We start from the raw sequence: 27745 nt of genomic DNA, 5'->3' as shown, positions 1-27745 counted from the left end.
GGGCCCAGATCTCAATAACTGATGGTTTCTGAAAGATATGTCTTTTGAAAGAATAATCAGATTTTGGTTTAACTCTCCTAGCATTCTTCCCACCAAAGTCCCTCCATTATGTTTGCTGCTCATGCTGATGATTTCCAGAGAATACCTTTTGAAGGAATTACCTGAATGCAATAAAGTCACCTGGCATATATATTTTTCTACCAATGTTCCTTGCTCAAACTAGATGCTTGACCAAATTTGCAAATAATTGATGTACATGTAGTGACCACAGGTCCTGGGGTTCTGGAATATATGTGATATATTATCGTACCCCCTTATACTATGATCAATTAGTATAAGGGGGTGCAATAATATATCACATATATTCCAGAACCCGAGCACCTGTGGAAGTGACTGCTATCTGATTGAGGATTATATGATGTATTTTATTCCTTCGTTGCACTCGGTCACCATTCTTCCTAATTAGCTTGGTCACCATTCCTCCTAATTAGCTCGGTCACCATTCCTCCTAATTAGCTCGGTCACCATTCCTCCTAATTAGCTCGGTCACCATTCCTCCTAATTAGCTGTTACACGTGACACATCCACTTGTGTGGAATTCTATCCAAAGAACATGGAAACCATGTAACGCCAAGCGAAGATAAATAACAAGAGAAGCAAACGATTTTCATTTGTTAAGATTTATTTGGAAAAAGGCTGACAAAAATTGTCATGAAAATAAAATAACCAGACACCTCATAATGTTTTGAAAAATAAACCAATATATTGGTGTAAAGTTTATACATAATATGACACAGATTGCCCGGAGGATCCCCAGTACTGAGCATTGGAGCTGGACTAGAACCAGTTAGCACCCCAAAACCAGCCCTTATAATGTCTCTTAGTCTAGATCAACAGTAGAGCACTAGAACCAGCCCCAATGTCTCTTACTCTAGATCAACAGGGCCTTATCTGAAGCTTCAATGTTCACGATTGTCCAAGGGAACGAAGTCAGACTATAGCAAAGACTAGCTTCAATATCTATGATTGTCCAAGGCAATGAACCTCGGCTATAGAAAAGACTAGCTTCAATATCTATGATTGTCCAAGGCAATGAACCTCGGCTATAGCAAATTAAGACTAGCTTCAATATCTACGTTTGTCCAGGAAAAGTTGATATGCTGTGTACTCTGGAGCATGACCATTAGTAACTAGATTAAAATAACAAGAATAATAAAAACATGTGCAAAATTCATCAACATCCAACAATGCTGCAATCTTCTAGCTTTAACAAAACAAAACAAAATCAAAATAGGCAAATAATGTTGAGAGTAACTTTCTTTATCTACTTGCTGAAAATCATTAAAACTCCTCCCCCCGGGGCCCAGTTCTGCAAACACTAATTACTTTAATGATAATTCATCTAAAATATACCAGGGTATTCCAAAAGATTAAAATTGAGAATAAAGGGATTGAAAATGATGACAAGAATAACTGTTTTTTTTTGGATTAAGCTGATCACTGGGCCTTCACTCAGAAACGGGCCCTCATTTATAAAACCTGTACAGAAGCAATCCCTGATTATTTCATCTGCATAATTTCATTTTCCATATCCTATTTTTGATAATCTGTATTTCCTTTTGACTACAAAAGATCAACACTAAGAAGAATCTACTGTACTTGTAATCAGTCATCAATTTAAAAGAAAAAAAGTACAAAATACATTTACAAGCGCAATCTCTACGGTTATACTCTTCTGTAAGGGAAGGGAGATAATTGGTCAATACGGTTCGCTGATGAACCAAACTATGTGACCTTACAAAGGTCATAAAATACATATCTCTCATTCCGACAAAATAACAGGACAAAATTTAGCGGATTATCTTTCTGATATGGAGGATTACCAGTAACACAAGGGGGAATGGCCAAGGACTTTCACAAATACTCCATACTCTACAATCATCAAAATACTTTAACACTCGCAAATAAAATGATTTCACATTTACCCTGTAGATGCTCTGGATCAACAAAATACTGAACAGATCTAATACAAAACAATGACTATACTGGACCATATACCACACAGCTAATGTGTAATCACAGATCTAATACAAAACAATGACTATACTGGACCATCTACCACAAAGCTAATGTACACAATAACGGGGTTATAGATCTGTGTAATATTGTATTGCACACAAGTTGGAGTATAACTACAGACAGCACCAGCAGAGAGGGAAACAAATAACTACAGACAGCACCAGCAGAGAGGGAAACAAAAACTATCAGTTCTCACTTAAACAGCTCTCACCTCGCGCTCACTATCCCAATCACTTAGGACCAACCTACTGATACCTAGCTGTCACTTTCCACTGATCACAGTAATTAAAATTAAATCTCACAATACCAGATAAATTTGAACTCAAATTATGGTTACCATGTAAATAAAATTACAAATACAGTGCATCACATACCCTGTAATACTTAAATAGGTTAAAGCTTTGAATCTCAGATACCGGTACATTCTGACTAACATCTCACATACCTGTACATTCTGACTAACATCTCACATACCTGTACATTCTAACTGACATCTCACATACCTGTACATTCTAACTGACATCTCATATACCGATACATTCTAACTAACATCTCATATACCGGTACATTCTGACTAACATCTCACATACCGGTACATTCTAACTGACATCTCACATACCTGTACATTCTAACTGACATCTCATATACCGATACATTCTAACTAACATCTCACATACCGATACATTCTAACTAACATCTCATATACCGGTACATTCTAACTAACAATATAAAGAAAAAAACAAAGCTCACATACCCTGTAATGCTTAAATAGGTTAAAGCTTTGAATCTCACATACCTTGTATCATACCTACTGTAACTAAAACAAAAATGATAAAGAAATCCAACAACAAATTATATAGACTTTACCACAGCATGTAAATCAACTTAGTACAACTCAACATACAACACCATGAACAGAGAAAGCCAGTCCTGTCTTGTTGATGATGGGATTCCGCCATAGCCCTTCTAACAGCTGCAGGGTATAACAGACAGAACTATTTGGAACCATAACAACAAAGATTTTCGAAATATGACGCCTAAAAGTCTCTCACTATCGAAACTAAAATTGAGAGACAGGCCAGACAATATTTAACTTGTAATTCAGGATTTCTTGCAACTAAATTGATGACAGGAAAGGGATCAGTTAATACATGTGTTACATAATTCAGCAATTTGTATTAACAAAGCTTTTTAATGTTAAAAGTTCATGATAGTCTCACCCTTAGAATGCTTCTAGCACAATAACTGTCAAGAACCTTGTCAAGTCTGTTGGAAATTGCAGCTACCAGGGGTCGCCATTGTCTAGAATGGTTGCCACCAGGAGTCACCACTGTCTATAATGGTCGCCACTAGGGGTCACCACTGTCTATAATGGTTGCCACTAGGGGTCACCACTGTCTAGAATGGTTGCCACCAGGGGGTCACCACTGTCTAGAATGGTTGCCACCAGGGGTCACCACTGTCTATAAGGGTTGCCACTAGGGGTCACCACTGTCTAGAATGGTTGCCACCAGGGGTCACCACTGTCTAGAATGGTTGCCACCAGGGGGTCACCACTGTCTAGAATGGTTGCCACTAGGGGTCACCACTGTCTATAATGGTTGCCGCTAGGGGTCACCACTGTCTAGAATGGTTGCCACAGGGGTCACCACTGTCTAGAATGGTTGCCACCAGGGGGTCACTGCTGTCTAGAATGGTTGCCACCAGGGTTCACCACTGTCTAGAAAGGTTATTGCCAGACATGAATGATTATCAATGCTAACATGAAAGAAGTATACAAAAGCTATTTTTATGAATATCCTGAATTACAAGTTTGACCTAATTCTCTGGTTAAAATAGGTTTCAATAAGTATTGAATTGCTTGAACATTGAACTGATTGTAGGTAGCACCGATGACACTAATCAACACAACACTGTACAGTGAGCGAGTGTAGATACCCTGTCTATAACAGCAACAAGCACATTAGTAAGTGTGTTATATAAGGACCATCAACATAATATATGTACAATAATCAACAATAAATAGTAACAAGCCCTTCTCTCCTACCCAGAACTCCCGTAATCGGAAATCCTCACAGGGATCTTTGAATCGGGACAGTTTTTTGGAGACATTGGTCTTGGAGGAGTACATCCTTTTGGTGTAGTGTCTCCTCCGTCTGGACTATTAGCTCTGTGGGACAGACCTGCTGAGATGCTCCTGTAGGGTTGGGGAGGTATGTAAGAGGGCAGTAGGTCCCGGGCCGGACCCTGTCTACTGCCCTCCACTGAAGACACTGTTGACACCTCTGGTGTGTTGGATGCACTGCGCTTCGGTGCGATTGTAACTTTGGACACAAATGTGGATGTTGGTTTACCTAAAGGTGTCTTTATTGTACAGATGTTTTGGCCTGTCCGTAGAGAGGCAGCACTGAGTTTTAGGTCTGGTATATTTGTAAAGGAAGTACTGACAATATGGGGGGAATGCCCTGTGTGTGAGGTTTCGCTGGCTGGTCCCTGGTTGGCTGAGGAGAGGCGCACCTCCCCAAGGTTTTTCTGGTAAGGGGAGGATGGGCTGACAGTCACTGTTTGGTAGTAATTCCGGTTAAATCCTTCAGGGTGTCCAATCTGTCTGGTATGGCCGTTGCTCTCTGACCGGGATTTCTGTCGACACAACTTGTCTGTGGGACTGGCTGACACTGATGTTGAGAGTTGGGACTCTAGTTTCTGTGAAATATAACAGGTTCATTAGCATGTCTATAGATCCAGATACACACACTTGTCTAGGTAACAGTATGACTAGAAGTTACAGGTACTTTGTTCTGGCAGTAGTCAACAGTTGTAAGCAGCAGAGGTGGAACAAATTCCTTATCACAACTGCTCGGCAATAGGTACTAGGAAAGACTTCATTGCAGTGAATGTACCATAAGTTCTGGTAAAAAGAATAAAGAAGATAGTCACTAAGATGGTCCCTGCCACCAGTATACAAAGTTATAATTAGTGGTAGGTTAGTGGTTTCTCACCTGGACTACACCTTCACCTCCATCTTGACCCATTAGAGATGGGTTATGTTAGATTACACAGAGCAAACACAAACAAGCATATATATGATCTCCTTTGTAGAGCTCCAAAACTTTTTCATGTAAGGAAAACTCAAATTTTAATTTTCACACTCATGAAACATTCCATTGTGACCTAGTTTGACTAATCAATCATTCCAATATGTATTCAATTTTGACCTACAGAAATCCATTCTGTTACAACTTACAAGTCTAGTTTGACCCTCAGAACTCAATTCTGTTACAAGTTTGACCTTCAGAAACCCATTCTGTTACAAGCCTAGTTTGACCTTCAGAAACCCATTCTGTTACAAGCCTAGTTTGACCTTCAGAAACCCATTCTGTTACAAGCCTAGTTTGACCTTCAGAAACCCATTCTTTTACAAGCTTAGTTTGACCTTCAGAAACCCATTCTTTTACAAGCCTTGTTTGACCTTCAGAAACCCATTCTGTTACAAGCTTAGTTTGACCTTCAGAAACCCATTCTGTTACAAGCCTAGTTTGACCTTCAGAAACCCATTCTGTTACAAGCCTAGTTTGATTCCCACATAAGTTTTAAAGCCATGATAGGGTGACTATAAATCCACACATTTACACCATAGTGATGTTATTTGTGCACACATCAAGTCCATCTCAAACTAGTTGTAATTTCACTTCAATCACGCTGTTAGGGCATTGAGGTTACTGCTGATCACATGGATTTATGAAAATTATATATATAAAGTGACATTTATTTCCTAAAACATTGTATTACAGGACATTTGCTTAATCTGATAAAGCGTCATATCTCATTCCAAATGATCTGGCTTTTTTTTCTTTCTCACGAACCATTTTCAGTAAAATATATTTGTATCACCATAAATTTCCTACAGAAGTGATCAAAAGTAACCTCATGTTCATATCCAACTGTAGGCATGCTTCCTTGCCTTGTAGTCCTGTTCCATTAAGTCACGACTGAAACTTCTGAAATATCACAATGATAGACGAATAAATCAACTAATCCATCTGATACAACTCACAGATCTAGAAACCCTCCAAACTATGTAACCTTCAATCTTAATGTGGTGGTATTCAGGTCCTGAAGGAATGGTACATACGAGTTACCAAGGAGATGGTACATTGGTGTATGTCACCAGGGAGATGGTATATCAGTGTATGTTACCAAGGAAATGGTATATCAGTTTATGTAACCAAGGAGATGGTATATCAGTGGATGTAACCAAGGAGATGGTATATCATTGTATGTTACCAAGGAGATGGTATATCAGTGTATGTTACCAAGGAGATGGTACATTGTTGTATGTCACCAGGGAGATGGTATATCAGTGTATGTTACCAAGGAAATGGTATATCAGTTTATGTAACCAAGGAGATGGTATATCAGTGGATGTAACCAAGGAGATGGTATATCAGTGTATGTAACCAAGGAGATGGTATATCAGTTTATGTAACCAAGGAGATGGTATATCAGTGGATGTAACCAAGGAGATGGTATATCAGTGTATGTAACCAAGGAGATGGTATATCAGTTTATGTAACCAAGGAGATGGTATATCAGTTTATGTAACCAAGGAGATGGTATATCAGTGGATGTAACCAAGGAGATGGTATATCAGTTTATGTAACCAAGGAGGTGGTATATCATTTTATGTTACCAAGGAGATGGTATATCAGTGTATGTAACCAAGGAGATGGTAAATCAGTATATGTAAACAAGGAGATGGTATATCAGTGTATGTTACCACTAGCATAAAGATTTAATCACAAAGTGTGGAAAACCTTTTTTTGAATTAGATCATAATGCAAATGAAGAATTATGTTACATGAATAGGGTTGTAATAGGGTTGTAATAGTTTTAACTTGGAGCTTTAGAGATGCATTATAAAGGGAATTGAGTCAAATATAAGTATACAGAATATTTAACATTCTACAGTCTCCTTCACTAAGGACAACATGCAACAGATACGGTTATAAGTTTAGTAGTGTATAATTATGATGAAAATGGTTATAAGTAGTAACATATTGTTATGATGATAATTAATATCATTATGCATTCTAGTTACTTATATATAGGAATTTAACATCTTCATCAGTTAGTTTTCTGTTAATAAGAAAAAACTTGATTACTGAAAAGTGAAAAGAAATACATAGCTATGATTACAAGTAGCATAAGGTAATTGTAGTTCACACTACAAACACTAACTTTTAATGCTTGTCGTCGTAGAAACTCAAGTTTAGCTTTTTTGGTTGCTATGGCTTCTGGTATGTCAGGAATAGCATATGCTATAAGGAACTTGAGGACAAGAATGATGTGCTGAAAAATACAAGATACTTGTTAAAAGTGATATGAACATATTAGTATCAAATCCCTCAGTAAATATTACCTGGTTCTGAGAAATCTTTATCATTGATTATTCATAAAAAATGATCAAATGAAACCTGTATTATAGTGATACAGTCAGACCAGTGTTATAGCGATACAGTCAAACCTGTATTATAGTGATACAGTCAGACCAGTATTATAGTGATACAGTCAGACCTGTGTTATAGTGATACAGTCAAACCTGTGTTATAGTGATACAGTCAGACCTGTTATAGTGATACAGTCAAACCTGTATTATAGTGATACAGTCAGACCTGTGTTATAGTGATACAGTCAAACCTGTATTATAGTGATATAGTCAGACCTGTGTTATAGTGATACAGTCAAACCTGTATTATAGTGATATAGTCAGACCTGTGTTATAGTGATACAGTCAGACCTGTGTTATAGTGATACAGTCAGACCAGTGTTATAGCTATGGTGATACAGTCAAACCTGTATTATAGTGATACAGTCAGACCTGTGTTATAGCTATGGTGATACAGTCAATCTGTATCACAGTCAAACCTGTGTTATAGTGATACAGTCAGACCAGTGTTATAGTGATACAGTCAAACCTGTATTATAGTGATACAGTCAGACCTGTGTTATAGTGATACAGTCAAACCTGTATTATAGTGATACAGTCAGACCAGTGTTATAGCTATGGTGATACAGTCAATCTGTATCACAGTCAAACCTGTGTTATAGTGATACAGTCAGACCTGTGTTATAGTGATACAGTCAAATCGGTATTATAGTGATACAGTCAGACCTGTGTTATAGTGATACAGTCAAATCAGTGTTCAATGTCTACCCTCAGGAAGGTCAATAAAGTGGTCTCATAAATTACTCTCATAATTTCTTAAATACAGGTTCAGTAAATCATTATCAGGTTGTTAATTTTAAATTGATTTCTTCATACAGGTAATCATTCAAAGAGCTGATTACTTAATATAGCTGGAATGTAACTGTTTATTGAATGTAAACTGTATGATTGTGATGATGAGCTGGCCTCACCTCTAAGATCACGATGATGATGATGGTCGACACGATACTGGAGTTGGGTACCATCCTGGTCACCTGACCTGAGATACCAATGAGAGCACAGTTTACAATGACAGCGATGACCCCCATCAGTTCAAGGGCATCCTGCCATGTTCCTATGTTCTGCACCTGCTGGCCGAATGGTCTCTGATGGTTCATGCACAGCTTGAAGGCATCACTTCTGATCTCCACGATGTTGTTCATAAGGGCACAGAGGGCAGCCAGAGGGAATGCGGAGGAGAACAGGGTTACATACCCAAACTGTATAAACATCTCCAGGAAGTCCTCAAATGTGTCCTCATACTGCACAACACAGTAAACATCAGTGTCATACAGATACAAACAAGTTATGTTGGTTTAACCATAAACCTATGAGGAATTAGATTGATGACATCACCTAATTATAATCAAATAACACAAATATTATGTCATGACTGTAATGCTACGACAATGTAGTAACTCATGTTTTTCAAAACAATTTGTTTCCTGTTTTCATACCTAACATGGACCTCAATACCCACAGACCTAACCTAGACCCCAGTACCCACATACCTAACCTAGACCATAGTACCAACATACCTAACCTAGACCCCAGTACCCACAGACCTGACCTAGACCCCAGTTCCCACAGACCTGACCCAGACCCCAGTACCAATAAACCTGACCCAGACCCCAGTACACACAGACCTAACCTAGACCCCAGTAGCCACAGACCTAACCTTGACCCCAGTACACACAGACCTAACCTAGACCCCAGTAGCCACAGACCTAACCTTGACCCCAGTACACACAGACCTAACCTAGACCCCAGTAGCCACAGCCCTAACCTAGACCCCAGTAGCCACAGACCTAACCTTGACCCCAGTACACACAGACCTTACCTAGACCCCAGTAGCCACAGACCTAACCTAGACCCCAGTACCCACAGACCTGACCCAGACCCCAGTACCCACAGACCTGACCCAGACCCAAGTACCAATAAACCTGACCCAGACCCCAATACCCACAGACCTAACCTAGACCCTAGTACCCACAGACCTAACCTAGACCCCAGTACCCATAGACCTGACCCAGACCCAAGTACCCACAGACCTAACCTAGATCCCAGTACCCACAGACCTGAGCCAGACCCCAGTTCCCCCAGATCTAACATAGACCCCAGTACCCACAGACCTCACCCAAACCCAGTACCAACAAACCTGACCCTGACCCCAGTACCCACAGACCTAACCTAGACACCAGTACCAACAGACCTGACCCAGACACCAGTACCCAGACCTGACCAGACCGCAGTTACCACAAACCTAACCTAGACCCCAGTAACCACAGACCTAACCTAGACCCCAGTTCCCACAGACCTGACCCAGACCCCAGTACCAATAAACCTGACCCAGACCCCAGTACCCACAGACCTGACGCAGACGCCAGTACCCACAGACCTGACCAGACCTCAGTTACCACAAACCTAACCTAGACCCCAGCAACCACAGACCTAACCTAGACCCCAGTCCCCACAGACCTACCCTAGCCCCAGTACCCACAGACCTGACCCAGACCCCAGTAACCACAGACCTGACCCAGACCCCAGTACCCACAGACCTGACCCAGACACCAGTACCCACAGACCTGACCAGACCTCAGTTACCACAAACCTAACCTAGACCCCAGCACCCACAGGTCTCACAGCTCACCTTATTCATGGTGCTCTCCACCTCTGCCTGCGTTAGTGACGGCTTCCTCTGTCGTCCAGCTGCCTCACTTTTTCCAGCATTGTTCAACTCATTTTTATCTTGGACCTTCTTTCTTTCTCTGACCTCGTCCTTACCTCCTATAGACTCAGTGAGATCAGAGACCTCTGTTTTGTTTGTAGTAGAAGCATCACAGGTCATTTCATACCCAACCTTGTACAGTTTGATCTTCCACAGAAGGTATGGCAACAGAGCTTCCTTGATGTTCCCAATCACCTGACGTGTTATCAAAATGGCTGCAAGTTGCTGTAAATATGAGAATTATCACTTTTGTTACTAGATTGAAATATTTTACAAAAAATATTTACCAAACAAGAGGCCCAGAGGGCCTGTATCGCTCACCTGAATATGTTTAAAATAATTGGTATGAAGTAAAAATATAGCACTCCATGGTAGGTGCTGTAAGTACATATGAAATTTCAGAAAGATCCATCCAGTTCTTGAGATATAACAAATTTTAAACAGAGCCCCATCCCTATGCCCCAAGGGGGGTCATACCCACCGTTATACAAAATTGAGTCCCCTTGGTTCCCCTTTACCTAATGATGCTTCACACCAAATATGGACCAAATCTTTTCATTTCTACAGAAGAAGGATTTTAAAGAATAATTTGCTATATTTCCCATATTGGGCCCCGCCCCTAAGCCCCAGGGGGCAAGACCCACTGTTTATACAAAATTGGTTTCCCTTAACCCAAGGATGCTCAACACCAAATATGGACCAAATCCTGTCATTCCTACAGAAGTAGAAGGATTTTAAAGAATAATTTGCTATGCTCCCCTATTGGGCCCCACCCCTCAGGCCCTTAGGGGGTCAAACCCACGGTTTATACATAACTGAGTCCCCTTGGCCCAAGAATGCTCCAAACCTAATAAGGATAAAATTCCTTAATCCCTCGGGTAGTAGAAGGATTTTGAAGGTTTTACCTCTATTTCCCCTATTCGGCCCGCCCATCTGCCCCAAGGGGTGCCACACCCACCATTTCTACAAAATTGAGACCCCTTGGCCAAAGGATGCTCCAGACTAAATTAAGATAACATCCCTTAATCCCTACGGTAGGAGAAGGATTTTGAAAGATTTACCTATTTCCCCTATTCGGCCCCGCCCATCTGCCCCAAGGCGTGCCACACCCACCATTTCTACAAAATTGAGTCCCCTTGGCCCAAGGATGCTCCAGACTAAATTAGGATAAAATCCATTAATCCCTATTGTAGAAGTAGGATTTTGAAGGTTTTACCTCTATTTCCCCTATTGGGCCCCGCCCCTCTGCCCCCAGGGGGGCCACACCCTCCTTTTATACAAAATTGAGTCCCCTTGGCCTAAGGATGCTCCAGACCAAATTTAGTCAAACTCTACTTGGCCGTTCAGGACTAGTAGCGTTTTAAAGGAAAAGTTGGCGGACGGACGGACGACGGACACTGCGGTATGGCATAAAACCTTTTTTATTCATATCAACCTGGACGACACAATTACATTGAGGAAAGTATCAGAGTTATGTCCCTTTAATAAGAAGGTACCTGGACGACACAATTACATTGAGGAGAGTGTCAGAGTTATGTCCCTTTAATAAGAATTCTTTTATGGAAATATTCTTCAGTGTTAAACTGAGTCCTGCTTGCTCAATATGTCCCATCACTTCTGAAGTCAGTGGCAGCTATAGACTTTACTGTTTATGACTGACCCCCAAAATGAGCAATGGTGGGCAGGAGATTAATAGAATCTTCCCCTACCTTAAGGGTGTGCGGAGAAATCTCCAACCCGAGGGGTGATGTTTTTTGTTGTCTAACCCGAGGTTCTGCTGAGGGTAAGACAACCAAAGAAATCACCCCAAGGGTTGGAGATTTCTCTGTTACACCCTCAAGGTAGGGGATGATTATTTTTCTCCCATCCTATTATTTCAGTCACAGCTCCATCGACAGTAGTCTGCCATGTTTGTAAACAAAAACACATGTGGGTTATGCAAATCGTCATTCACTTTTGACGACGTCACAATTACCGATGACACATTTTAATCACGTCACAATTGAACACGTGCTAATCGGCACGAGGCTATCTCCCCCTAGGGGGTGACAAGCTGATCTTTCCCGGATAAAATGGGAGACACACCTGTGAAGGGTGGGAGAATAAATATTCTACTATTATTGTGTGAAGTAGACAGAGGAGTCTCAAACACAAGATCTCTGAAATTAAGCACAATGTGTTTCTGAATACTTCACTTCAAACATCTCATTCATAGGGTGGAGATCTGGATTTCTCTGCCTATATAATACAGAGGTGATTGATTACATTTCTCCCATGCTTTCCTACCAACAAGATTCCAAACTTTTCCACCGTCATCAACGACACAAGAAATACCCAACATAATTAATTATATAATTCTTTTGGGCTATGAAGTAATGACACAATATTATTGGAAACTGGTGACATAATAAGGGCTCCTGTAAACTGTCTTTCTCTATAAGGTAAAGACAGGTTTATTTTTTTGGCCAATTTAAAACATGAATACACTTCTGAATTGTAGGAGAAAGCAAGATCTCTAAACATATATACATAATAACATTGTAAGCTCATTACATCTCTGACTATCATACATATACAGTGTAGGTTACTTACATCTCTATAAAACCTATACCGTGTAGGTTACTTACATCTCTATCATACCTATACCGTGTAGCTGGTTACTTACATCTCTATAAAACATATACTGTGTAGCTGGTTACTTACATCTCTATCATACCTTTACCGTGTAGCTGGTTACTTACGTCTCGTAGACGGTCCATGTCCTGTAGGTAAAACGCTATGTAAAATAGCGATAGAAAGGAGTTCACAAACTGGAACTAGAAAAGGAAGGAAGAAAAATTAATGATCTGACAACAGCTACAGATTGTACATCCATCCATACATAAGTCTGATGTTAGTGATATAAATTACCTATATAAACACTTTTGTCACACTGCAGTCTCTAATTGGTTAATCAGCTGGCTATAAATTCCTGCAAGTCCTGCAAATATGTCTAACTTGTCCAAGTGTGAATGTCTTTGCATGTAACATGTGTGTCAGTCAAAAGCTCTATTGATCTTATGCCATTTGTTTTTTAAAATGCCCACCGACTTTTAATGAAATTTGTCTTAACTTATCTTTTTCTCTAAGTCCATGGCAGGTTGTCAGTTTTCAGTGCCAAGGGGTATAACTCTCACATGACTGTTGAATTGTGTGAGCTGGACCATCTACTAAAGCCTGGACAACCAGCAAATGTTATATGGGCATTGAAAGTTGTCAAGGCTACATGTAGGTCTGTCCCTTTTTCACAAATGGCAAAACTTTGGTTCAACTGTCAAAACTTTTGTACTGGGTACTGGCAAAAGCAGAAGTGCCTTAGGATGGCAGCTTTGTAGATGTGTAGAATATTTTACTGAGACCATTCTCTACAAAAAGGTGAGGATTACTGCAAAATCTACAAAAACACCAAACTCAATGTAAATACAATGAGGTGTAAGTGGTTCAGAAACTTGTAACTGTAGGTCAAGTACTACAAAATTTAATTTTCTGGATATTAATAAGTATTCATGATCGAGTGGTAAAGCTCCTATATTATTAATGCTGTAATTTTTTGTGGCAATACAATGAACATAAATTTACAATTTTTACATTTTACATAATTCCTAATTTCATTTAACCGGAAAATAATATTAAAGATTTTACTCTTTTGTTGCAATTCTAGTGCTACATGTACATGATATATGATTCTGTTTACAGTAGCTGACTACGTAGACTTTTGACAAGTGATAGGAGCTGACAGTATATAAACAGCCCAGTCAATGAGTGATCCGTGAGTCACGATGTGATTGATCACAACAGACCAGTCAATGAGTGATCCATGAGTCACGATGTGATTGATCAAAACAGCCCAGTCAATGAGTGATCCGTGAGTCACGATGTGATTGAACAAAACAGCCCAGTCAATGAGTGATCCGTTATTCACGATGTGATTGATCAAAACAGCCCAGTCAATGAGTTATCCGTTATTGACGATGTGATTGATCAAAACAGCCCAGTCAATGAGTTATCCGTGAGTCACAATGTGATTGAACAAAACAGCCAAGTCAATGAGTGATCCGTTATTCACGATGTGATTGATCAAAACAGCCCAGTCAATGAGTTATCCGTGAGTCACGATGTGATTGATCAAAACAGCCCAGTCAATGAGTTATCCGTGAGTCAAGATGTGATTGATAAAAACAGCCCAGTCAATGAGTGATCCGTGAGTCACGATGTGATTGAGGAGTTTGAAAGTGGTCTCTTATCCCAGAATTAATGTATATAGTTACATTATATCAATTTTTGTTAACGACCAACCTGTCTAAACAGTTATGTGCTAGTTGAGTTACCAGCTGTTGGGCCTATATGTATATTCCTGTAGGGTTCCGTCAAAGTTACACATGCTTACCAAGACCAGTTTTATTATCAGGTGATTTTCATAGGTCTCAGTCATTCTGTAATTTTCTGAAAATAAAAACAATTGTCTTTAAATTTTAAGGAATTCTTTTGTTTCCTCTGTTTAGTGATCAAAAACCCACTCTGCCAATATTCATAAAATGGGCGTGGACTCCTAGTTTTCGAGATTTCCTCCCAAAACACTGATGGAAGTAATTTGTATATATATCTTCACAAGGTCATTTACTGGTGGTCTTCCAGGGTTCAGAACCATCGGACCTATGTAAAGCTACATAAATTTTCATCTTGAAGGGTAGACTACTTAGACAGCCTAGGTAGCGTTTTGAAGAGAAAACATTTTAGTCAAGCTTAATAATCCAAGATGGTGGCAAACTATGCTTGAAATGTGGAACATAAAATGAAATGAAAATTGCTTGTAATCATCAGTACAGTTTCAACAGGTATGTCAGTTACAGCATGGCACATTATATATACCTATGTGGTTGAGCCAGTAGGCAATTTTCTTGTAGACCTCGTCAAGGATACCAATGGAAACAGCTAGTAGGACCTTGGGCAGGAAAGTACAGAACCCTGGGATATCTCCCTTAGCTACCAGGTTGTTGATCCATTCCTGGAGCTGGAAGATCAGCAACATGACCACGAACACCAGGCAAAGACACAGGAAGATGATTGGCCAGCTGATGAAGTAACGGAACAGATTACGCTTCCATGGCGCATAGTAGGGTTCCTGTCTCCCAGTCACAGGACTTTCTCGTAAACTTCCCTGATAAAAGCACAAAGTTCATTCACAAAATGCGATAACTACATACATAGAAACTAAAGGTTACATTTGTATGAGGTATGTATAGTATGACAAACATGTATTGTATTAGGCATCATTGTCCATGTCAATATAAGGATGGTTGGATAGTGCAGTGGATATCCCACTTTTCTTTCACCAAAACAGCCGATGTTTGGTTCCTCAATCAGACATGAAATGGTATATATTCCAATTTTTGCCCTTTTTTGTATTCTGTCTTTCATTCAATAATGCAGGAATATAGAAAAGATCATGGTTTCTACATTTCAGTATAAGTGAACAAGATTCTTACCGAAAAGAGTGGACGTGGATCATCTAACAACTCATCCTTCTTGTCCAGAGTGCCCCACTCATAGGCCAGCTCAGAACTTCGCCGTTTCCAGTGCTCCAGGTACAGTGTGGCCCAGAAAGCATTGAATAGGGCAAACGCTACAAACCACTGGTCATCAACAGTCTACAACAGGTCAAGGTCAAATACCAGTACAAGGTCAATCACTGGTCATCAACAGTCTACAACAGGTCAAGGTCAAATAACAGTACAAAGTCAATCACTGGTCATCAACAGTCTACAACAGGTAGAGGTAAAATAACAGTACAAGGTCAATCACTGGTCATCAACAGTCTACAACAGGACAAGGTCAAATAACAGTACAAGTTCAAGCACTGGTCATCAACAGTCTACAACAGGTAGAGGTAAAATAACAGTACAAGGTCAATCACTGGTCATCAACACTTTACAACAGGTCAAAGGTTAAATAACGGTACAAGGTCAATCACTGGTCATCAACAGTCTACACCAGGTCAAGGTCAAATAACAGTACAAGGTCAACCACTGGTCATCAACAGTCTACAACAGGTCAAAGTCAAATAACAGTACAAGTTCAATCACTGGTCATCAACAGTCTACAACAGGTAGGGGTAAAATAACAGTACAAGGTCAATCACTGGTCATCAACACTTTACAACAGGTCAAAGGTTAAATAACAGTACAAGGTCAATCACTGGTCATCAACACTTTACAACAGGTCAAAGGTTAAATAACAGTACAAGGTCAATCACTGGTCATCAACACTTTACAACAGGTCAAAGGTTAAATAACAGTACAAGGTCAATCACTGGTCATCAACACTTTACAACAGGTCAAAGGTTAAATAACAGTACAAGGTCAATCACTGGTCATCAACACTTTACAACAGGTCAAAGGTTAAATAACGGTACAAGGTCAATCACTGGTCATCAACAGTCTACAACAGGGCAAGGTCAAATAACAGTACAAGGTCAATCACTGGTCATCAACAGACTACAACAGGTAGAGGTCAAATAACAGTACAAGGTCAATCACTGGTAATCAACAGTCTACAACAGGTCAAGGTCAAATAACAGTACAGGTTCAATCACTGGTCATCAACAGACTACAACAGGTCAAGGTCAAATAACAGTACAAGGTCAATCACTGGTCATCAACAGGTCAAAGGTTAAACAACAGTATACCGTCAAAGGTCAAATAAAAGTACAAGTTCAATCACTGGTCATCAACATTCTATAACAGGTCAAAGGTCAAATAACAGTACAAGGTCAATCACTGGTCATCAACACTTTACAACAGGTCAAAGGTTAAATAACGGTACAAGGTCAATCACTGGTCATCAACAGTCTATAACAGGTCAAAGGTCAAATAACAGTACAAGGTCAATCACTGGTCATCAACACTTTACAACAGGTCAAATGTCAACTAACAGTACCAGGTCAATCAATGGTTATCAAGAGTCTACAACAGGTCAAAGGTAAAAAAATTGTAACCATTGGTCATTCATTCTCCAACAGGTCAAAGTTCAGCTAACTGTTCAAGGTCAATTAGTGGTCGTCGACCTTCACCAAAAGGTCAAATGTTAAACTGTATCAGGTCATTAAAAGTTCATTCAAAGTAGTGACATCTCTAAAAAAAATAGAATCAGAATAGAGAAATATCAAAAGGCATCCATAATAGTTTTTGAGATTTCCTCCCAAAACACTGGTGGAAGTAATTTGCATATATATCTTCACAAGGTAATTTACTGGTGGTCTTCCAGGGTTCAGAACAATCGGACCTATGTAAAGCTACATAAATTTTCATCTTGAAGGGTAGACTACTTAGACAGCCTAGGTAGCGTTTTGAAGAGAAAACATTTTAGTCAAGCTTAATAATCCAAGATGGTGGCAAACGATGCTCGAAATGTGAAAATTCACAGGTAACTTCTGAATTGCGAAACTAACAAAAGTACGGAAATGCACTCAGTTTTCTCAGCTTTGTAACTGATCAATTCTTTTTTATTCTGAGGTTTGATTTTTTTATAAACCAAACAACAAGGTCATTTACTGTTCTTCTAGTTCTAAAAATCTAAAAAATATTAAATATCTATGAAGAACTGTTTCTCTCTCTATGGTCAAAGGTCAAATATGTGTATATCATCAGCTCTAGCAATCGTCTTGTTTCCAATAGGTCAAAGGTCATATATCACTAAACATCAATCACTTCTCAGTAGAATTTATCTCCTTGGTAACTCACCTCATCCTGTCCTTGGAAAAACCAAATTAGTGCCCCAAGGAATGCTGGGATACATAGAGCAAGTGTGTAATGACCAAGGTAGGCAAAGTACATAGCGATCTTCACTCCAAAGTAGTCGCGGATCTTATCTGTGAAAATCAATACAAACACTAACCTGAAGCTAATAAGTCTTCGCTGTCACCTAGTCATTATGTATACCAATATGTGTTAACAGTTATCAACTTATCTAATCCAATTGAGTATTGCTATTATTTATTATTTTCCTGGCAGGTGATTGATACCAAGTGACAATTGTTAGCAAGTGTTATCACCTGCCAGTTGTTTTGTATTTAAGACAAATGAAGTAGTTTTTCACTTTAACCCATGATTAGTATGAAGTCTATGGCCCGGTCGGAAGGAAAAGTTGTCTTGAAATATCTTGTGACAATGACATGGTCAATGTAACTGTCATGGACACAAATGTTTCAAAGCTGCCACCTGCAGGTCATCTACTGCCAGCACACGAATAAGACATGTCTAACATGTTAACGCAATAAAGTGATATTGACTGAGTACTGTGACAACAAAACCAACCTCATCTTCAACTCAATACATTATCTGCAGGCTGATCAAGTCACACAGCGGCCTCGAACACGGCTTTGGCTGCATACAGACGTTGTGCTGTGTTATACCCCAGTGAATCAACAACATTTTGATGCCACCTGAACTTACCCAGTGGTTGTTTCTTGAAGAACCCCTGTACCCAGCATTTCCTCATCCCTAGTCGTGTGTCCTGGTTATGGAGGGGGAACACCTGTGACACAATACCTTTGGACTGTAACAGGGGAACTGTAACAAACAATGTCACATCAATGTCATCAGTAAATCTGGACATCAAGTCTGTAACAGGGGAACTGTAACAAACAATGTCACATCAATGTCATCAGTAAATCTGGACATCAAGTCTGTAACAGGGGAACTGTAACAAACAATGTCACATCAATGTCATCAGTAAATCTGGACATCAAGTCTGTAACAGGGGAACTGTAACAAACAATGTCACATCAATGTCATCAGTAAATCTGGACATCAAGTCTGTAACAGGGGAACTGTAACAAACAATGTCACATCAATGTCATCAGTAAATCTGGACATCAAGTCTGTAACAGGGGAACTGTAACAAACAATGTCACATCAATGTCATCAGTAAATCTGGACATCAAGTCTGTAACAGGGGAACTGTAACAAACAATGTCACATCAATGTCATCAGTAAATCTGGACATCAAGTCTGTAACAGGGGAACTGTAACAAACAATGTCACATCAATGTCATCAGTAAATCTGGACATCAAGTCTGTAACAGGGGAACTGTAACAAACAATGTCACATCAATGTCATCAGTAAATCTGGACATCAAGTCTGTAACAGGGGAACTGTAACAAACAATGTCACATCAATGTCATCAGTAAATCTGGACATCAAGTCTGTAACAGGGGAACTGTAACAAACAATGTCACATCAATGTCATCAGTAAATCTGGACATCAAGTCTGTAACAGGGGAACTGTAACAAACAATGTCACATCAATGTCATCAGTAAATCTGGACATCAAGTCTGTAACAGGAGAACTGTAACAAACAATGTCACATCAATGTCATCAGTAAATCTGGACATTAAGTCTAAAACTCACAACATCAATACAAAATCTAGTAACTTATATTTCATTAAACTTACTCAAGTCACTGAAATATACTGAAATGCACTGAAAACCTGTTACAAACTTGTTATAACCTTTAACTTTAGTTTGTGTGTTATAACCATTAACTTTAGTTTGTATGCTATAACCATTAACTTTAGTTTGTGTGTTATAACCATTAACTTTAGTTTGTATGCTAAAACCATTAACTTTAGTTTGTTTGTTATAACCATTAAATTTAGTTTGTATGTTATAACCTTTCACTTTAGTTTCTTTGCAATAAAAATTAACTTTAGTGTGTATGTTATAACCAATAACTTTAGTTTGTATGTTATAACATTTAACTTTAGTTTGTATGCTATAACCATTAACTTTAGTTTGTGTGTTATAACCAATAACATTAGTTTGAATGTTATAACCATTAACTTCAGTTTGTATGTTATGACAATTAACTTTAGTTTGTATGTTATTACATTTAACAAAAGTTTGTATGTTATAGCCATTGTCCTTAGTTTGTATGTTATAACCAATAACTTTAGTTTGTATGTTATAAACAATAACTTTAGTTTGTATGTTATAACCATTAACTTTAGTTTGTATGTTATAACATTTAACTTTAGTTTGTATGTTATAACCAATAACTTTAGTTTGTATGTTATAACCATTGTCCTTAGTTTGTATGTTATTACATTTAACTTTAGTTTGTATGTTATAACCAATAACCTTAGTTTGTGTGTTATAACCATTGTCCTTAGTTTGTATGTTATAACATTTAACTTTAGTTTGTATGTTATAACATTTAACTTTAGTTTGTATGTTATAACCATTGTCCTTAGTTTGTATGTTATTACATTTAACATAAGTTTGTATGTTATAACCATTAACTTTAGCTTGTGTGTTATAACCAATAACATTAGTTTGAATGTTATAACCATTAACTTTAGTTTGTATGTTATAACCATTAACTTTAGTTTGTATGTTATTACATTTAACATAAGTTTGTATGCTATAACGATTAACTTTAGTTTGTATGTTATAACCAATAACTTTAGTTTGTGTGTTATAACATTTAACATAAGTTTGTATGTTATAACATTTAACTTTAGTTTGTATGTTATTACATTTAACATAAGTTTGTATGTTATAGCCATTGTCCTTAGTTTGTATGTTATAACCATTAACCTTAGTTTGTATGTTATAACCATTAACCTTAGTTTGTATGTTATAACCATTAACCTTAGTTTGTATGTTATTACATTTAATATAAGTTTGTATGTTATAACCGTTAACCTTCGTTTGTATGTTATTACATTTAACCTTAGTTTGTATGTTATAACCATTGTACTTAGTTTGTATGTTATAACCATTAACCTTAGTTTGTATGTTATAACCATTAACCTTAGTTTGTATGTTATAACCATTGTCCTTAGTTTGTATGTTATAACCTTTAATCTTAATGTTATATAATTAGTGTGCTTTAACATTTATTCTTACTTACATAATTAGTATGCTATAAAACATTTTGTTTTTCTTTGTCAGCTATCGAAACCTTTATTCTCTTTATTCCATTACCTTTAACCTATAGCCGCAGTAAGATGATTGTGGATGTTGTTTGCTTATAATACAATCTTCTTCATACCAGTAAAATTTTAGATTGATTGAAGAATCACCAGACAAAGACACTCTGAGTCAGTCTGTAGGGATAACAAACTATGGATGTGCATGACACTTAACAATCTGTCATAAACAAACACAATCAAATAATGGACAGGGTCTGTAGTTACTTATTCTCAAGGCAACTTGGGGCCCTTCCAAATCCATCTATGTCATGATGAATAGCTGCACCAACCTCCCAGACAATTAGGTAGAGCATGTTACTGTCTCAAGGGAGGGCCAGGTCCACCTTGCTACTGACTGACAGATTATCACCGTTCTGTATTCTGTATCGACAGTTTTCCTGTGAAGTTTGGTACAGTAATCTCCACATCATTATTCTGTACTTCCTAAAACCTATATATCAGATAACACTCTATTTATATCTTGTCTGACCAATTCTGGTAAACAATGACCATCCCTTGATTATTGGTTATCCCTGCTGACCTGTCTTTGACTGTTGACCCCCATACTCAAGACCTCGATCACCTCCCTATAATGACCCTGTCTGATCCCCTTACTCAGACATTGACCACCTCCCTATAATGACCATGTCTGACCCTCCTTACTCAGACCTCAACCACCTTCATATAATGACTTTGTCTGACCCTCCTTACTCAGACCTCGACCACCTCCCTATAATGACCCTGTCTGACCCCCCTACTCAGACCTCGACCACCTCCCTATAATGACCCTGTCTGACCCCCCTACTCAGACCTCGACAACCTCCCTATAATGATCATGTCTGACCCCCTACACAGACCTTGACCATCTCCCTATAATGACCCTGTCTTACACTCTTTTCTCAGACCTTGACCACCTCCCTATAATAACCCTGTCTGACCCCTCTTCTCAGACCTCAACTAACTCCATATAATGACCCTGTGTGACCCCCCTACTCAGACCTCGACCACCTCCCTATAATTACCCTGTATGACCCCCTACACAGACCTTGACCATCTCCCTATAATGATCCTGTCTTACACTCTTTTCTCAGACCTTGACCACCTCCCTATAATAACCCTGTCTGACCCCTCTTCTCAGACCTCAACTAACTCCATATAATGACCCTGTCTGACCCCCCTACTCAGACCTCATTCACCTACCTGTAAAGACCCAGTGTGACCCCCCCCCTTAGTCAGACCTCCACCACCTCCCTATAATGACCCCGTCTGACCCCCCTTCTCAGACCTCAACCACCTCCATATAATGGCCCTGTCTGACCCCCCTACTCAGACCTCGTTCACCTACCTGAAATGACCCTGTGTGCCCCCCACTAGTCAGACCTCCACCACCTCCCTATAATGACCCTGTCTGACCTCCCTTCTCAGACCTCAACCACCTCCATATAATGACCCTGTCTGACCTCCCTTCTCAGACCTCAACCACCTCCATATAATGGCCCTGTCTGACCCCCCTACTCAGACCTCGTTCACCTGCCTGTAATGCCCCTGTGTGACCCCCACTAGTCAGACCTCGACCACCTCCCTATAATGACACTGTCTGACCCCCCTTCTCAGACCTCAACCACCCCCATATAATGACCCTGTCTGACCCCCCTACTCAGACCTCGTTCACCTGCCTGTAATGCCCCTGTGTGACCCCCACTAGTCAGACCTCGACCACCTCCCTATAATGACCCCGTCTGACCCCCCTTCTCAGACCTCAACCACCTCCATATAATGGCCCTGTCTGACCCCCCTACTCAGACCTCGTTCACCTACCTGTAATGACCCTGTGTGACCCCCACTAGTCAGACCTCGACCACCTCCCTATAATGACCCTGTGTGACCCCCACTAGTCAGACCTCGACCACCTCCCNCTCCCCCTAGTCAGACCTCGACCACCTCCCTATAATGACACTGTCTGACCCCCCTTCTCAGACCTCAACCACCTCCATATAATGACCCTGTCTGACCCCCCCACTCAGACCTCGTTCACCTACCTGTAAAGACCCAGTGTGACCCCCCCCCTTAGTCAGACCTCCACCACCTCCCTATAATGACCCTGTGTGACCCCCCCTAGTCAGACCTCGACCACCTCCCTATAATGACACTGTCTAACCCTCCTAAACTACCTTTAGGCTTATTTATGTGACCTCACATAGTTATCTATCTCAATCATTTATAATCAACATTATGTCACACCAAATTACCTGAGGTATTGTTATTATACTGAATTCCTAAAATGTATTACCTATTAACCAGGTCTACATAATGATGATCATGAATAAGTTTTACAGCTTTAATGAAATGAAACTATATCTTTATATACCATTACAAACTAAACTTTGTCCTCCATTATCTAATGACGGTACCACCAAAACCTGGCACGTCCTTTAACGACCATAGCTGTTAATAGGACGTAAAACACAACAAAGCAAACCAATCAACTTGACCTAGTTAAATATGATTTTTAATCTATATCTGGGTTAATACTTGTTATGTACAGTTTATTGCTTCATTAAGACAGGTAACTGTAGGATACCAGGCTCAATTAGAACTGACAATTACATAGGACAGACAGTCAAACCTTACTGGAGTATTTCACAAACAAACCCTGACACAAATATCTATATATACTCAGCTCTCTATAATAGAATCAGCAGACACATTTTAACATTCATCATGTCAAAATCATCAACACCTGTGGAACTGGCTTGTTGTACCTAGTTACTACAGAGTAACACAGCCATACAAACAGGCAAAGATATTCATCTGTTCACTCCATACTATCCAATAGACAAACTCCTACATCACTTTATAATATCCAATAGACAAACTCCTACATCACTCTATAATATCCCATAGACAAACTCCTACATAAATCTATAACATCCCATAGACAACTCCTACATCACTCTATAATATCACATAGAAAAACTTTTATATCACTCTATAACATCCCATAGACAATCTCCTACATCACTCTATAATATCCAATAGACAAACTCCTACATCACTCTATAATATCCCATAGACAAACTCCTACATAAATCTATAACATCCAATAGACAAACTCCTACATAACTCTATAACATCCCATAGACAATCTCCTACATCACTCTATAATATCCCATAGACAAACTCCTACATCACTCTATAATATCCCATAGACAACTCCTACATCACTCTATAATATCACATAGAAAAACTTTTATATCACTCTATAACATCCCATAGACAAACTCCTTTATCACTCTATAACATTCCATAGACAAACTCCTATATCACTCTTTAACATTCCATAGACAATCTCCTACAGCACTCTATAACATCCCATAGACAAACTCCTATATCACTCTATAACATCCCATAGACAAACTCCTATATCACTCTATAACATCCAATAGACAAACTCTTATAAAATTCCATAGACAATCTCCTACAGCACTCTATAACATCCCATAGACAATCTCCTACAGCACTCTATAACATCCCATAGATAAACTCTTATAACATCCCATAGACAAACTCCTATATCACTCTTTAACATCCCATAGACAAACTCCTATATCACTCTAAAATATCCCATAGACAAACTCCTTTATCACTCTATACTATCCCAAGGACAATATCCTACATCACTTTATAACATCCCATAGACAATCTCCTACATCACTTTCTAACATCCCATAGACAATCTCCCACAGCACTCTATAGAATCCCATCGACAATCTCCTATATCATTCTATTCTACCCCATAGACAATCTCCTACAGCACTCTATAACATCCCATAGACAACCTCTTATAACATCCCATAGACAAACTCCTATATCACTCTATAACATCCCATAGACAAACTCTTATAACATCCCATAGACAATCTCCTACAGCACTCTATAGAATCCCATAGACAATCTCCTATATCATTCTATACTATCCCATAGACAATCTCCTACAGCACTCTATAACATCCCATAGACAAACTCCTATATCACTCTATAACATCCAATAAACAAACTCTTATAAAATCCCATAGACAATCTCCTACAGCACTCTATAACATCCCATAGACAATCTCCTATATCATTCTATACTATCCCATAGACAATATCCTACAGCACTCTATAACATCCCATAGACAAACTCTTATAACATCCCATAGACAAACTCCTATATCACTCTTTAACATCCCATAGACAAACTCCTATATCACTCTATAATATCCCATAGACAAACTCCTATATCACTCTATACTATCCCATAGACAATCTCCTACATCACTTTATAACATCCCATAGACAATCTCCTACATCACTCTATAATATCCCATATACAAACTCCTATATCACTCTATAATATCCCATAGACAAACTCCTATATCACTCTATAATATCCCATAGACAATTTCCTACAGCACTCTATAACATCCCATAGAAAAATTCCTATATCACTCTATAACATCCCATAGACAATCTCCTATATCACTCTATACTATCCCATAGACAATCTCCTATAGCACTCTATAACATTCCATAGAAAAACTCCTATATCACTCTATAACATCACATAGACAAACTATTATATCACTCTAACATCCCATAGACAAACTCCTATATCACTCTATATATACTATCCCATAGACAAACTCCTATATCACTCTATAATATCCCAAAGACAAACTCATATATCACTCTATAACATCCCATAGACCAACTCCTATATCACTCCATACTATCCTATAGACCAACTCCTATATCACTCTATAATATCCCTTGGACAACTCCTTTATCACTCTATAACATCCCATAGACAAACTCATATATCACTCTATACTATCCCATAGACAAACTCCTATATCACTCTATAATATCCCATAGACAAACTCCTATATCACTCTATAATATCCCTTGGACAACTCCTATATCTCCCTCCTTAAATGACCATAGCCGTTGGTAGGATGTTAAACAATACTAAACCAAACCAACCTAATAACATACGTTGGACAACTCCTGTTTCACCTAATAAAATCCCATCAACAAATTTCAATCTGAGGGTTCACTGAGGGTTCACTGAGGGTTCACTGGTAGACTGTATTATAAGAGGATATACAAGCAAGCAGCTTTCATAGGGACATGATGACTAACACTTTAGTAAGATGGCTGTCAGCCATTAACAATTCCTTGACAAAGAAATAAAATAACATTTCTGTCAATATCCATTTAACATTGAGCACCTGTCACCAAATCAATAAATACATACACAGAAAGAATAACAATAAGCCGTGAAAATGTTAGGAGAAGACCAGGCCTGTACAACTTCCCATATGTCACATTCATACACCACCAGACATAGCTGGCCTTTACCACTGTCACAGTCATACCCCACCAGACATAGCTGGCCTTAACCACTCTCCCAGTCATACACCACCAGATATAGCTGGCCTTCACCACTGTCACAGTCATACACCACCAGATATAGCTGGCGTTAACCACTGTCACAGTCATACACCAACAGACATAGCTGGCCTTAACCACTGTCACAGTCATACACCAACAGACATGGCTGGCCTTAACCACTGTCACATTCATACACCACCAGACATAGCTGGCCTTTACCACTGTCACAGTCATACACCACCAGATATAGCTGGCCTTAACCACTGTCACAGTCATACACCACGAGACATAGCTGCCTTAATCACTGTCACAGTCATACACCACCAGATATAGCTGGCCTTAACCACTGTCACAGTCATACACCAACAGACATGGCTGGCCTTAACCACTGTCACAGCCATACACCACCAGACATAGCTGGCCTTAACCACTGTCACAGTCATACACCACCAGACATAGCTGGCCTAAACTGCTGTCACAGTCATTATGTGGACATCTTATCTATATATATGATTTCATAATCCCAGAGAGTACAATAGAAAAAGATGGTAGAAGGATCAAAAAGGTAAAAAGTGGTTAGGCAAAACATTTTAAAACACTGACTTAAAATCTGTATGCATATTGGTTTCAACAGACAAAATGCTTTATTTTAACCTTGTTTCATTATGCCCACTGATTTAAGTCATAATACGATCTTACAATATCATATAAACAAGAGGCCCATGGGCCTTAAGAGTCACCTGATATATTTATACAGAGAGTTGATTTTTGTTTTTAACATGAACAGAAATATTATTCAAAGTGACAAAAAACAATAAAACCACCTTATTCAATATCTAGCATGCAGATTTAAGACTGAAAAGTATTTGAAACTAGCACCTCTGATTCTAAACAAGGAAAATGAAGAAATTTTATTTAAGCACACGGACTCCATTGGGCCCCACCCTACAGCCCTTGGGGGTAGGGATGGCTCAAAATTTACAAAGTATCAAACTGTCAACTTA

General features: G+C 39.0%; 1 protein-coding gene across 3 annotated transcripts in view; it reads right to left on the bottom strand.

Annotated features, from left to right (window-relative positions):
- Positions 1 to 670: 670 nt before the first annotated feature.
- LOC110460052 (anoctamin-8-like) overlaps positions 671 to 27745 on the bottom strand; it is a 67649-nt gene continuing 40574 nt past the window's right edge. For 2 of the 3 annotated variants that reach the window (XM_021512755.1, XM_021512756.1), the window contains exons 4-13: positions 18782 to 18898; positions 18071 to 18198; positions 15818 to 15979; positions 15201 to 15489; positions 14719 to 14774; positions 13034 to 13108; positions 10215 to 10517; positions 8497 to 8826; positions 7318 to 7428; positions 671 to 4782 (exon numbers count right to left, since the gene is read on the bottom strand). In XM_021512755.1, coding sequence (XP_021368430.1) covers positions 4123 to 4782; positions 7318 to 7428; positions 8497 to 8826; positions 10215 to 10517; positions 13034 to 13108; positions 14719 to 14774; positions 15201 to 15489; positions 15818 to 15979; positions 18071 to 18198; positions 18782 to 18898 — 2231 coding nt within the window. In that variant the 3' untranslated portion in view covers positions 671 to 4122. Of the gene's footprint in view, positions 4783 to 6040; positions 6078 to 7317; positions 7429 to 8496; positions 8827 to 10214; positions 10518 to 13033; positions 13109 to 14718; positions 14775 to 15200; positions 15490 to 15817; positions 15980 to 18070; positions 18199 to 18781; positions 18899 to 27745 lie in introns of those variants that run through there. The other variant, XM_021512757.1, reaches the window with a different exon arrangement.

Source organism: Mizuhopecten yessoensis, unplaced genomic scaffold (genome assembly GCF_002113885.1).
Source record: "Mizuhopecten yessoensis strain PY_sf001 unplaced genomic scaffold, ASM211388v2 scaffold10311, whole genome shotgun sequence".
NCBI classification, from domain to species: domain Eukaryota; kingdom Metazoa; phylum Mollusca; class Bivalvia; order Pectinida; family Pectinidae; genus Mizuhopecten; species Mizuhopecten yessoensis.
This window is presented reverse-complemented; position numbering and strand designations above follow the sequence as displayed.